The following is a 13562-nucleotide window of genomic DNA, read 5'->3' as shown; positions in this document are numbered from 1 at the left end:
CACTCTGGGAAAGGGGCAAAAAAAAGTTTTCATAAAAAAGTCTCTCATCCCCATCTTCATCTTTCTAAAAAACCTAAAAAGAATTAAGATGCATTTATCTGCAAGTTACAAAAAGCATACTTTGTGGAGGCATGCCACAAAATTTTTATGTAGTCAAAGCTTCGTAGAATGAAATATATCCTATAATTCCAAAACTCCGCTGGAGAATGAGGAAATTACTGGATTTAAATCCTCAGGATTAAAGGATGACATATCTGTACTTTGTTTGCTATTGAATGTATTTCATGAGCTGGCCAGATAGCTGGAAAAAGTATTTGCTCACTAGATTGCAGAGGGATGTCCCCTGAAGTTAGTATTAACGTTATCAGTGGCAAATAATTATGCATGGCTGAAGCTCAAAGCATCAATTTTAGTAAACTTCTTATATTTTCAAATATTCCTACTGCAGTTTCATTACTTTCTTCACAAAAATCAAGCAGATGATGGATTATTCCTCCTTCATCTCTGTAGAAATGAATAACTGTGGAAAATATTTTGCTATTACCATGGCTTGAAGCATCAGTGCCCACAGAGAAAAATATGTCCTTTTCAGCAAAATCTTTGTTTTCTCTGTTGAAAAAAGTAATGCACAAAACTACTCCCTGCCCCCAGGTTATCATTTTATCTATGGGTAAATCTTGGAAAACTACAATAATTAATTTGCTGTCAGAAGTGATGTATATGAATAAAACTATGTTGTGCTTTTCAGCAGCAACCTTGAAAAGCAATTTTCCTTGTTTTCTACATTTTCAATTTCTTAGCACCAGAATTATTTCCAGAGTTTTTTTATTCTTGAAAGCTATACTGGAAATATTTTTATGATTGACTTGTTGTATGCTGTCTTACATCTTACCGTTGACCATGAAGAACTGAGAAGTTTGTTCTGTGTAAATTATGTGAAACTTTATGCAATTATTCATAGTTTTGCTGAGCCATGCATCATCATTTCTCTTCTCCTTGTGGAAAGCAAAGGACTCTTTTTTCTCTTTGTAGGAGGTTCATCTTGAATTATTGATGGAATAATATTGTCACAGTCACAGTTAAGATACTGTGGTAGGTTAACCTCCGCAGGACACCAGGTGCCCACCAAGCTGCTTTATCACTCCCCTCCTCAGCTGGACAGGGAGGGGAGAAAAATAAGCACTCTGGCTCTTCTGCACTGTAGCTTGGGCTAGTAGACCTTGGATATTGCATTCCACAGTAAGCAGAAGGGATAAAAATAGGAATCAACAAGTTAATAGTGTCAGGTATATAGAATAGCATACAGGTGCACTGAAAATATGTTCTAATCCATCTGTCTTTGCATTTCTGTAGCAGTTGAAGTAATTTCTGTATGAAGTGTAGAATGAATTCATGATCTGTTGGTACTGAATTTAAGATGCTGAATAAAAACTATTGTTGTTTGAGATCAGAAGTGTACACATTTATTTCAAGAAAGTGGTTTGAAAAAAATGAATCAACCTGCAGCAAACATAGTGCAAATACATTCAGTCAATAATTGCTTGGGGAGGGTGACCACTTGAAATATTTCTGTCATTCCCACTTCTTTGCCTCTAACTGAAGTCCTTCTTTACTGGTGAAGTAGTTGTCTGTGTTGGGATTTGATGCAATCTCCTCTCTTGGTTTCTTTGTGATTTGATTTAGTTTGTTTTCTTTGAGGGATTCTTCAGTCTTCTGAAGCTTTGGACAGTCACTGTCTTAAGCTAACGTCAAGGCTGTTACTCCTTGTTGTGTTATGTGACCCAAAGCCTCCTCCAGCAGCCCAGTGTGTGCTAGCTGTCTGCTGCAATGAAAACTTCTGCCTGGCATCCTCCTCTATTTATAGGCTGCTGACCCTAGATTAACATTTCCAGAAAACTCTAGAATGGACTCTACTGAGAAGGTCTAGACTCTGCTGGAACAACTTTCTTTGCTGTCTTACTTCAGCTGATATATTTCTCATTGAAGTATGCAGTTAAGTATAATGCCAGCCATATACTGGAAGAGTTAGCTCATTAAACAGTCCCTAAAAAGCACTTTCAGAATTTTTTCCATATGTGCAATATTTACCTGGATGATAAATGCAAAATAAAAAAGCAGAGATTAAGAAGAATACTTTTTTAATGTTAAATACGAAGCCACAGTATTGACTTTTTGCAGATATGCAAGTCAGTGCATTCTTGCGATGATAGCACAATACAAGAACCTTGTTTAATCAGTTGTTTTTCAGACTGTTTTTTGAGTGTGAATTCTGTGCTGGAAACAAGGCTTAATCACAGGTACATTTCTCAGTGTTGCTGTGTAAAGCATTGAATGATTGATTTATTGAAATAATGAATGAGGAGATGTCCCTGAAAATAGCACGTGGGAGGGTCAGACCAAAGCATTTCAGCTTCCTTTTATGCCCCCTTCTGTGCATAATGCATAAACAGTTACTTTTAATGATTTTTGGACTACTGGTCATAAGAAAAGTAAATTCAATTTGAAACAAGGAAATAGAGCAAGTAAATGCTATCCACATTTTTGCCTAGAGCTTTTTTGTTACTTCTGTTTTCAATTGCATATTCTTTACATAGCATCATTTGCCAGCCCATCTTACTCTACAGCTTTTTTTGAAAGGGCCATAGTATGATTTTCATTTTTATAGCTACATTCAAGAAGATAACGTCATGAACGTATTTGACATCTTTTCACATCTCTGTAGGAACGGCCATTTAAATAAGACTGTGATTAAAGTGACTCTGTTTTTTTAATTTAATTCTTTTTTCCAACTTAGTGATTTTTCAACGAGCAGTAAACAAAACAGTTGAACGATGCATTATTTTCTTCCATAAGCAATAAGAGATGGATGTTTGCCCAGAGAAAAGCTGGACCAGAGTAAGACATCACAGCCCTTTTAGTGTTGGTAATTAATTGCCATTCTGTCAGCAGTTGCCTCTGTTGGCAAGAAGCTTTGTGAGAGCACTCCCTGCTCTGCTCAAGCAAAATTAGCTGTGTTTGCTTAAGCAATTTCAATAGATGTCTTGAGTTAGTATGGAGCAGAGTGTACTGGGGAGCATTCACGTGAGCCATGCAGCTGGCGGGGCTGTTGCGGAAGGTGTTTTCAGCCAGCAGCAATACACACAGCCAAGAGCAGTAACATTTCATCCAATCCATCAGCCTCCTTGGATTCCAAGCTTGCACCAACACGTGCATTCTCTTTGTGTGTACCAGCCCGGAGGAGACCATGTGGAGAACAGTGGGGGTCCAAGCACTTCCTTAGTCACAGTAAGACACCCCTGCACACTTGCTTCCAAGGCACTAGGTGCTAGGACAGAGGTGGTTTGGGGACTGGAGTTTTCTTCTGTCTTTCCAGACTGAGGCTTCTACACTTTGTGTAAATGAGTATTCACTGTGCCAGTGATTGGTAAGAGCCAGTGGGTATTGCTGAGTGCAACAGCTTTAAAAGAGAAATTGACCTTCTTGGAGCTTGCCATACAAAGTTCCAGTCTTCCACAATGTGTGGGGGAGGGCATGACCCTGGCTTCCCTTAACAACCCTAGCCCTGGGTTCACAGAGGCTTCCGCCTCCAATTCAAGACTAAGTTCAGCAGAAAAGCTTGGAAATTTTTAAGAAATTAAACATCAGAAGGGGTGAAGGTGGGCGAGGTGAGTGAGTTTGACAGCGTTAGCAAAACTTAGCAATGAGCAAGAACTCTGCATAAACCCACAATGTCAGAAAAACAGGAACCTGTGTAAAACTGTGGCAGCTCTGCTAGGTAGTGAAGGGTTCTTGACTGGGCGAGACTCTGAGCAATCAAATGTGATTAAAAATTGCCCCTATTTTCACAGGAGGCCTCGACCGGATGACCACCAAGGTCCCTTTCCAGCCTCAATTACACTGTGCCTCTGTGATTCTTGCTGTATCTAGATGTTAGTTCAGACACTATGTAAACATAGGTTTATCCCAGTCGGTGTGTTCCGATTCTGCTTCTTTGTGTAATTGTAGTGGTGAATACTAAGAGTCACAAGGTAGCAGTCACAATTGGTAGCAGTCACAAGGAATCTAAATAGCTTTATTTTTGTGTAATTGAAGCAAATTGAGAAAATTATCAAAGACTTCAATAATGCTTAGTGCCATATAAAACTGAGCAAACTGCTATTACTTTTTGCCATGAGCAGTAGTATTTCTTTTGGGACGATTCCAGCGAATGAGATAGTTCTTCAGGGTGGGGGGTGGGGTGTTGTGTTACCAAGCTATATCCTCATTCCCCTTACCCCTCCCAAGAATTTGATGTAATCTCAGTTCTCTCCATTTATAAACCTGAAATGTGATAATGTCTAATCACAGTTTTCCAGTAGAAGAAACTAGACTCATCGTGTATGTTACAGAGGGGAAGTTCATGCCCTATGACTCAGAAAGGAGAAGTTGATAGAGATGTATTTAATCTTGGCTTTCTTTTGACTTCTCTCTGCACTCAGTAATCTACCTTTTGAGCCTACTAGTAGTTCAGAATCTGAAACTACTGGCATCACAGTGGCTTCACTAGCTAGACTACATTGGTGCTGGAGGGCACCAACCTTGACTTCTTGAGATGGTTTTTTATCTAAGAAATAAAAATTGTCCTGGAGAATGCCTGCCCCCTGTCTAAGGGCTACTTCTCCAAGAAAGTTAGATGAAGACCTAAACGTTTTCGTTGCAGAATTAGGTAGCCTTTTGTTCAAAGTAGTTTTTGGGCAAGATTTGTTAGTTACTGTAGGTAGATAGTGTAGCTCTGTTGAAGACTGTCTGCTAAGATTGACGGGCTCATATCTTTTGGAAAAAAATGAGTTATTAGGTTTTAAATAGTATTGTAAATATTTTAACAGTTTGTTATTAAACAAAAAGGTTTTGGTGCACACATCCATGCAGACATGCAGTGTGAGAATTCTCCAATATTTTGGTCTGTAATTTGAGATGTACCTGAACAAAGACTTTTCTGTGTAGGCTCTAGCTGCATGGATTTTATTTCTTTGGTGCAGAAGCTATTTTTTGACAACTATTTTTCTGTGAATGGCAGGATGTTAACATCTCCTCGATAAAAAATAAAATAAAAAGGGCATACCACTGCCAAGTATCTTAACTTATCCGAGGGCAGATGGAGAGTGTTTGCTCTTTGCTAATAAAGAGGAACTGTGCCAATCCAAATTGTGCCATTAGCTGATGGCTTTGTGGCTGAGAGATGAGATCCGAAACTAGAGGAAGTAAGAAGTTGGCAGTAGTACATTGGTGGCTGAGTATCTGCTATTACACTCTTGATGCCTAGTCAGAAATTGAGACTGTGAAATGTTAATTGGCTTGCCAGGAAGTGGGTGAGCATTGCGGCTTAGTTTCTTAAGATGGTGCAACATTAAAAAGTGTCAGATGGAGAGGTTAGTTAGACAGATCTGTGTCTGAAATGGTAATTCAGCTTCTTTAATAAAATTTTCAATAATTAGTAAGTATAAGTTTTATTTAATGTGTTTTTCAGTCTGCAACATATTAATTGTATTGTTTGCAAGAAGTCATAGCAACCATTTTTATGCTAAAGAATTTGTTAAGGAATGTTATGCTAACTTCATAAGAACACCTTCACCATTTTAGTCAACGTAAGTCACCCAGAACTAGGGGTATATTTCAAATGCAGCTATTGATGCAAAGAAGTAATAGTATCTTGAATTTGTTGAAATTAATTCTGTATGTGTTTCTTCTACTTATTTACAGGTGACTGAGCTAGAGTGTGTGAGCAGTCAAGCTAATGCAGTTCACACACATAAAACAGAATTAAACCAGACAATACAGGAGTTAGAGTCTACACTGAAGAAAAAAGAAGAGGTATTTGCTAACGTTTTTTCTTGGCTTTTCTGTTATGTCATTTCTAAAGGCTTCCAATATTCAGCTTGTGATGGCTGGGAAATACTGTATTGTTTCCTGTAGGTGTTAAAGTAAAATTTTTTTCAGCTTCTTTGAAATTATTTATATTTTTGCATGTATATAATTACATCAGGCCAATATAGAGCTGGATATCTGAACAACAAAAAAAAGTATCATGTTTTCCTGTTTGCTTTAACTAAGCATCTCTGTTTGCAGAAGTAAGTCTTAAGTGGTTTCCACAGAGCAGTCATTGCACTGATGCAGTCCAGATTCGCTAAGAAGGGAAGCTGTCATTACGCATGCTCTTCTTTTTCTGGAGAGTAGGGTTTGGAACAAGGATCAATGCCTTTTTCAGGCCAATCTGTATTTCAGGCTATGTTAATATAGCTGACTTTTATGATCCGTAAGATCAGCCCTTTCCTTAAACGCATGCCAAGCCCCCGGCCTGAAACTTGATAATATTTATTATGCCATCTGCCTTGGGCTGGACCAGCAGCATGAACATAAAAGGAATTGGAGTAACGCCTGCACTGTCACAGGTCCTAGAGGAGAGCAAATCTATGCCACAGAATGATTGAGAATCGCCCTTTATTGATGGGAAAAAGGAGGTGGAAAGAATGTGAAAGGTGTACAAAGGATTATTTGCCCTGTGTCAGACTCGATCCCTTGAGCCCTCGCTAACAGGCGCAGTGGGCACTGCTGTGCGTGTTTGGAAGGCAGCATGTCTTGCAGGGTCGTGCCTCCAGCGGGGTGGTTGTTAGGTGTTTCCAAGGAGGATGCAGGAGAGCACAGTCGTGACAGAATATCCTCCCCAAAATGGAACAAAGCCTTTTCCAGACTCCCTCATACTGAAGAGATTAGCCTCAGCTTGGTAATTTTTCCCATTTTGGTGCCCATTCACTTTTGAATTATGCTGAGCTGTTGGCTGCAAAGATGTCTTTCCGAAAGGAGTGCTGGGAGGTGAATATGCACTTCTGGGGAAAAGTACTTAATATTTTTAAGTTTGATACCTTTTAGTTTCATTAACTGTTTCTCTTCTTGTCTTCTGAAAGTAAGCTAAGAAAAGGATTCTCTTCCATTCTTTTTTTTTTCTGTATTTGTGATTTTTATACTTTAGTACTTTCTTCATGCTAAATTAAAGATACGATTTCTTTTAAACTGTCTTTTTACAGAAATCAATGGTCAAAGCAGGCAATTTTTTGATGCTCAGCCCTGCTGCTAGTGCCATAGTAAGCAGCTGACAGATGAAATTTGGATTTTTCTTTTGAAAAAAGAAGGATAGATTCAAATAGAATTTAAAGTATAAAATTGTTTCTCTAATTACAAAGCCCCTTAATTTTGCAGGAAAAAATTATTTCAGTTCCTTTGTGTGGGAGAGGAAAACTTGGACTTTTATAAAAGAAAATGCATATGTGTATTGTTGTTTATTCACAATGGAATTGCTGTTTTGGGACTGTGATTCAGGACTATTGAGAACAGGGCTTAAACTTCATGTGCTGTAATGGGCATTAGCCAACTGCCAGCTTTGGTATCGTTGCAATGGCTTGCTCAGGAGGAGAAGTGGTAGCCAGCTTACCTGCACTGAGGCCAAGCCAGGTAACATGTTTTTAGCAAGGTTGTTTTTTCTCCCTTAGGAAATAGAAGGATTGAAACAAGAAATCGAGAATGCCAGAGAGCTCCAGGCACAGAGGGATTCTCTGACCCAGAAGTTACAGGTGAGCTATAGTGTAGCATCTTAATTTAGAGAGAAGGGAAAAATTATCATCAAGTGACATCATCAGCAGAAACTTGTGCTATATTCACTGAAGATACCAGATAAATATGTAAGTTAGACTGCATTGCAAAGTGGTGGGTTGGGATGGTCCTTAGGAGTTTGTATCAAAACTTCCACCTGCTGTAAGTTGCTATTTTTACCCAACAGACCCGAATCTCATTTACAAGTCCACAGAGTACTCTCAGGCTAGCACGTGTCCTTCATCAGTATCTATCCTGGGTAGTTCTGGTCTCATTTTCACTGCAGTGTCTACCCGTGGGTCCTGAGTGCCACTGAAACTGTCAGGCTGTGTATCATCAGGTTGGGATGAGTTTGTATTCAGCTTTTAAACATGCCCTGAGAAAGTAAAGGTTAAGGGGTTCTTGTGTAGTACAGACTTTAAAAACACACTTTGCCATTTTCTTGGAATTATTTAGAATCATTGTGGGTTTGTTGTTTTTTTCTGGGTTGTTTATTTACTGTGCGTAAAACCAGATACCTCAGCCTACTGGACTCGGTGTGCCCTCAGTATACCCTCCCTTGCTACCTCTGAGCTCCTGTCTGTCTGTCGCTGGGCTCACTCTGCCTGCACATACGTACCTTGCTTGTGAAACCTGCCTTTGGAATGAGGCTGACCCAAAGCCTAGGTGGGTTAAACTCTGAATTCAGACTCAGAGTTTTGATAGGACTGGAAACTCAGGCATTAAATAGCTCCAAATATGAAGTGGTAAAAGGTGACCCTTGCTGTGTCTCTACCTAAATTACATTGAAAGCAAGCCCATCAGACTAGCCACAGCTTAAAAATCATTAAGCAGCTATTCTTTGAAATGCATCACCTGAATTGGAACTTCCTTGAATCTCATTTTAACTTACAGAATAAACCACATAAGAACAAAATTAATTTATTCATTTTTCCTCATTCTTAAGTCAAATTATTTGGAAAAAAGCATGTTATTACTCAAAACAATCTTTAAAGATTGTTTTGAATACACTTGAGCTTGCCTGTTCCACTATTGCAAAAATTGGTGCTGGCTTTCGGCTATAAATGGGAGTTTTCAGCTGAAAAGGCACGTATCTGAGAGAACTTAAATGGTTGATTATCTTGAAAGTTGGAAATTGTTCTAGCATTAACATATGCAATAATTTCAGTGTAAGACCATATGAAAAGTAATAGTGAGCCAGGAATTAGCTATCCTTAGCATGCAGAATTATGAAAGACTAATAAGAGATAAAAGATTAGAAAATGCTAAGTTCTTATTAAAATTTGTACTTTATAAAGTCAGTAGCTTCCTTTTGGTATATTAATATCTTTAGTAACCAAGTGGATATATTGTGCGTATATGTCCATACATCACATTGTAGGCAGTTTCTGAAAATAGTTCTATTCAAGTAACTATAAAGCTCACATTAGGATCTGAATTAAAAGTTGCCTTTCTTAAGCCTAAAGATTATTACTCATCTGATGTAGCCCATCTCAAAGATCTCGAGTCTTTGCTTTTCTGTAATCATTCTGCTTTGATTATACTGGCTGCCTTTGAGCCACTTCACCCTACATGTGTGATGCCAGTGAACTGGTGTTTTCTTCTGTAGCTCCAGACGAACCATCTCACATCTGTTCACTTAGTTGACTCATAATCTGTTTTCAGGGTGATTATTCCCAGAGTCCATTATCTGTTTGTCTCAATCTTTTGTCTTCTGCTTTATTTTTCCCCTCTTGTTCTTGCAAATGGATTATGTGACTCTAAAATATTTTGGAATACAGCCTGAATCAAAAATGCTGTTGTCATGGTTTAAGCAGGGTAAATAACCACATAGCTGTTTGCTCACTCCCCTCCCCAAGTGGGGTAGGGGAGACAATTGGAAACAAAAATAAAACTTGTGAGTGGAGATAAAGACAGTTTAATATGACAGAAAAGGAAGATGATAATAATAATAACAATAATAATAACAACAACAACAATAGTAACAACAATAACAATAATAGAAGAATATATAAAAGAAGTGATGCACAGCACAATTTCTCACCACCCACAGACCACCAGTGCCCAGATAGTTCCTGATCTGTGGTCTAAACCCCCAACCAGCTTCCCCCAGGTTATATACTGAGCATGATGTCATATGGTATGGAATACCTCATTGGCCAGTTTGGGTCAGTTGTCCTGGCCATGTCCCCTCCACGCTTCTTATGCACCCCCAGACTCCTCGCTGGTGGGGGAGTGTGAGAAACTGAAAAGTCCCTGACTTAGTGTAAACAGTGCCTAGCAACAACCAAGACATCAATGTGTTATCAATATTGTTCTCATCCTAAATCCAAAACACAGCACTATACGTACTACTAGGAAGAAAATTAACTCTATCCCAGCTGAAACCAGGACAGCTATACAAAGAAATTACTATTTCAAGGTGAATTGCATTTCTGACACACTCATATCAGGGCATGAATTAGAAATCTATCATTGGCAAATCCCATTGAAGAGCAATACATTACCACTGTGAAGGGTAAGTATTGGGGCCCTTGTTACTTCATAATTTCATTAGCAATGTAGCGTAGACATATGTCACTGAGTCATGATCAGTGTGACACAGTAAGTCAGAATATCTTTATTACTATGGCTTATTCCTAAATATAGCTGTTGTGTATGGTTTTAATATTTTATTCTGATCCTTGCACTGAATTCCACAAAAGATTATTACAGTGCAAACAACAAACATAACTTGTTAATAATTTATTTCTTTTCTAAAAGAAAACAATGCATGAGAAATTACTGTGTCTGCTGTAAAAGAGCTTGAAAAAAGTGTAAAATACACCTTGCAAAGGGCTTGAATGTATCATCGGGAGAGTCAGTTTATTTTTAGATGAGACTAACTGCAAATAAAGTGAAATGGCACAACTAGAGGAATAGATTATGTTACATGGATACCTCTCCGCTTCTTCCAGTCTAGAAGCAACAGTTTTGAGGTAGACTGATTTGTAGTAGGAAACTGCACAGGAGCTGGACATGAACTTGTAATGCAATACCATTGCAAAAATCACTAATACTAGTCTAGGGTAAATATGTGTAAGGATAAAATGTAAAATTTGGGAAGAAGCATTTTCCAGAAATTAAAAGCAACAGCTCCTGGCACATTTCTGTTGTTTCTACTTCCCATACATCATTACATATGTTAAGCATAAGCTAGGGAAAATAAAACAGGAGAAAGTGTGGGAGAAAGTATATCTGAGGAAATGTTTGGGAAGCAAATGTATGTGGATTAGGGAAGAGATGTCAGGAATGGAATATTAAAAAAATATACCACCTGGAAGTTTAAACAAAAGAAGGGAGCTCTTCTGATTTGAAGGGATACAGGGCAAGGACTAGCAACGGAGAGTTAGGCTTTTGCTGAATATGGATGGAAGTTCCAACATTTAACACAAAGCCTTCAGTTTTACCTGTGTGCTCCCACTCTTAACAGCTCACAGCAGAACAATTCCTCAGTTTAAGAGCATCTGAGAGGGACCTGAAAAATGATCTCCAGTGCTAGATACAGGCCATTGGGATGCTCTTCAGGCCCAGATATCACAAAATAAAACCATGTATGTATCCATGGATTTGTTCCAAAGTGGTTTCTTTTGCCACTGGCTTGCCTGCTTACATAAATTAACTGTCTGTGGGGTAAAAGCAGTGGCAAGGAGACTTCCTGGAGCACACACATTGGGTGAGTGTAAGAGAAGCAGTGATAGGAGAAGCAGGATGCTTGAGCAAAACATGGAAGAACAGCAGTCAGGTTTGTGTGAGCTAAAGAAAGGACTGTGTCATTCCTGCAGAGCTGAGAAGACGGTGAATTTCCCTCTTTGTCCTGTACTGCAGTCGCTTGGCCTCAGAGGGTCTTGAACCTGTGCAGTCACTACACCAGGAAGTACTTGTCAGTACCCAATTTGGAGGGCAGGAGTAGGGTCCGTGAAGGAGAGCCTTCAGAGGCTATGGCTGGGTTATAATCAGTAAGCTTGTTCATTTGTAGTAGTGGTGGGGTAGCTAATCCCTACATAAGCATGTATGTATTTTAATTTATATTGTTTCTACAAATAGTCTTTTCAGTTAGCTTCCTTTAGTGCTTTGCTATATTGTTCAGCGTTAAACAGATTAAACTAATTCTACTCTTGGTCGTGGCAGTGAGGGGTAATTCCTGCTCTCAGCTGTGCTGTTCAAGACCAGTGCCCAAAACTCTAGTTCTTAACTTGCCCATTTCCAAACAAGAAGTAAGTAAGTGAGGTATTGCAGTTCAGCTTGGACGTGACCCTTGGCTGCACCAGCAGCCACAGTTACAAGGAGATCAGGTTCCCAAGGCTCTGCCTTCTCCACCTGCACCACTGCTGGCAGTACCAGAGCTCTCCCCCCCTGCAGAGGCTGGGAGCCAAAACTGAGTGCTGGCCACATCACCCCATCCCTCCTCTGGCCAGGGATTCAGCGGCCGATTGACACTGCCATCAGACCCCTCACGGGTGGAAACGTGTCTTGGGCCACAGACTTTGACATAAGGCTGCTGTTTTATACCTGTTACTCCTGACTGCCCAAATACATATTCTGTATGGGTCAGGTTGTTTCTTATGGTTACCTGAGATCTCTCCAGTGTAAACATGAATATATTTGTTAGCTTTGAGTGAGACAGAAGGATCATAACAAAACAGTGGGAGAGTGGGAGGGCAGAAAGAGGAGTTGCTCATGGTGGGAGCAGTAATGGCTGCAAATCTCCCTCCCTATGGCTGGGTGAAACTAGCTGTTGTGAAAGCTCAAGAACAGGCCCATTAAAGCTTTGTGACACAAAGCTGCCGTAAAGGGAAGTGGTGTTAAAAAAATAGTAATGTATGCAAATATGAATTCACAATGCACTTTTCCAGAGAACGGCTGCACAGGGTTGTATGGTGTACTAAATACACTGTCCCTGCGCCACCTTTGAAAGTATTTTTCATAACTGAAATGATGAAATTTAGCATGAATTTACCAGACACGCAACAAATGGAGAAAATAACAATATGGTATTCCAGACACACATGACTGCTGCATTAGTAATTTGATAGAAGAGAGGGCACCCGGTTTGCACAAAACTGAGCAGCCGTCACCTCCCTCCCCTGCGAGGCACAAGCCAGAGCTGTGAGGGGTCCCAGCGGGCTGGTGCAAGGGGGCTCCTCTTCCTCGCAAGTGGGAGCTGAGCTTGCTCAGGGTCCGATCCCCTCGGCTGTGTGTAATGTGCTGCCGCTTTGTCTTCCCCCCCCGCCCCGCTGTGTGTGAACAGCTCCTCGTACGGTGCTGGTGGCTCCCACAGCCATGCTACTGTGGGGCCCTGGGGAGCACTGTGCAGCAAGACAAGACATTTGGCTTGCACTTGCTGGTTTAAATTTGTTACAATCAGTGTCACCTTGACATCAGTCTTGCTAGTTTGTTTCTGTCTTAATTTTCAGGGTGAAAAGGCCTATAATGTGGGACAGGAGTAAGGTAGTACTCCTCCATCCATAAAGCAGTATTCTGGATGAGTTTCTGTATAAGACTATTTAACAGGGACTATGTCCTTGTAGACTACTCATGTAGTCTAAGTCAGGGAATACTGAACTTAAGTAAGCCTTTGAGAAGCTGTTTTCAGTAGGTGGCACATCTCTGAATGATAGAAGCAATAACTTACCTGAATAAATATATCACATCTGTCGTTCACTGACTAAATTTTATCCCTCTCCAAAAGTTTCTGTCCTTCAGATGAACTAGTGAAGTAATGGAGGAAGTGGTGGTACATACACAATCGTAATAATAGTTTGGGTTCTGGTTTCGGCTTAGTGGAAACTTTACAGGGTCACAAACTGTTTTAAAAACCAGGTGACAAAATTAGCACATGAATACCAGCAGGACATTAGACTGCTTTCTGTTTGCAGACAACACATTAACATGTTATG

At 39.8% G+C, this 13562-nt stretch overlaps 1 protein-coding gene across 2 annotated transcripts in view; it reads left to right on the top strand.

The window, feature by feature from the left end:
- Positions 1-13562, top strand: part of HOMER1 (homer scaffold protein 1) — a 120569-nt gene that overhangs the window by 80207 nt on the left and 26800 nt on the right. For both annotated transcript variants that reach the window (XM_075739268.1, XM_075739267.1), the window contains exons 7-8: positions 5740-5850; positions 7524-7604. In XM_075739268.1, the coding sequence (XP_075595383.1) occupies positions 5740-5850; positions 7524-7604 (192 nt within the window). The remainder of the gene's footprint in view (positions 1-5739; positions 5851-7523; positions 7605-13562) is intronic.

Source organism: Balearica regulorum, chromosome Z (assembly GCF_011004875.1).
Source record: "Balearica regulorum gibbericeps isolate bBalReg1 chromosome Z, bBalReg1.pri, whole genome shotgun sequence".
NCBI classification, from domain to species: Eukaryota; Metazoa; Chordata; class Aves; order Gruiformes; family Gruidae; genus Balearica; species Balearica regulorum.
Note: the sequence above shows the minus strand (reverse complement) of the source record. Positions and strands in the feature narration are given on the sequence as shown.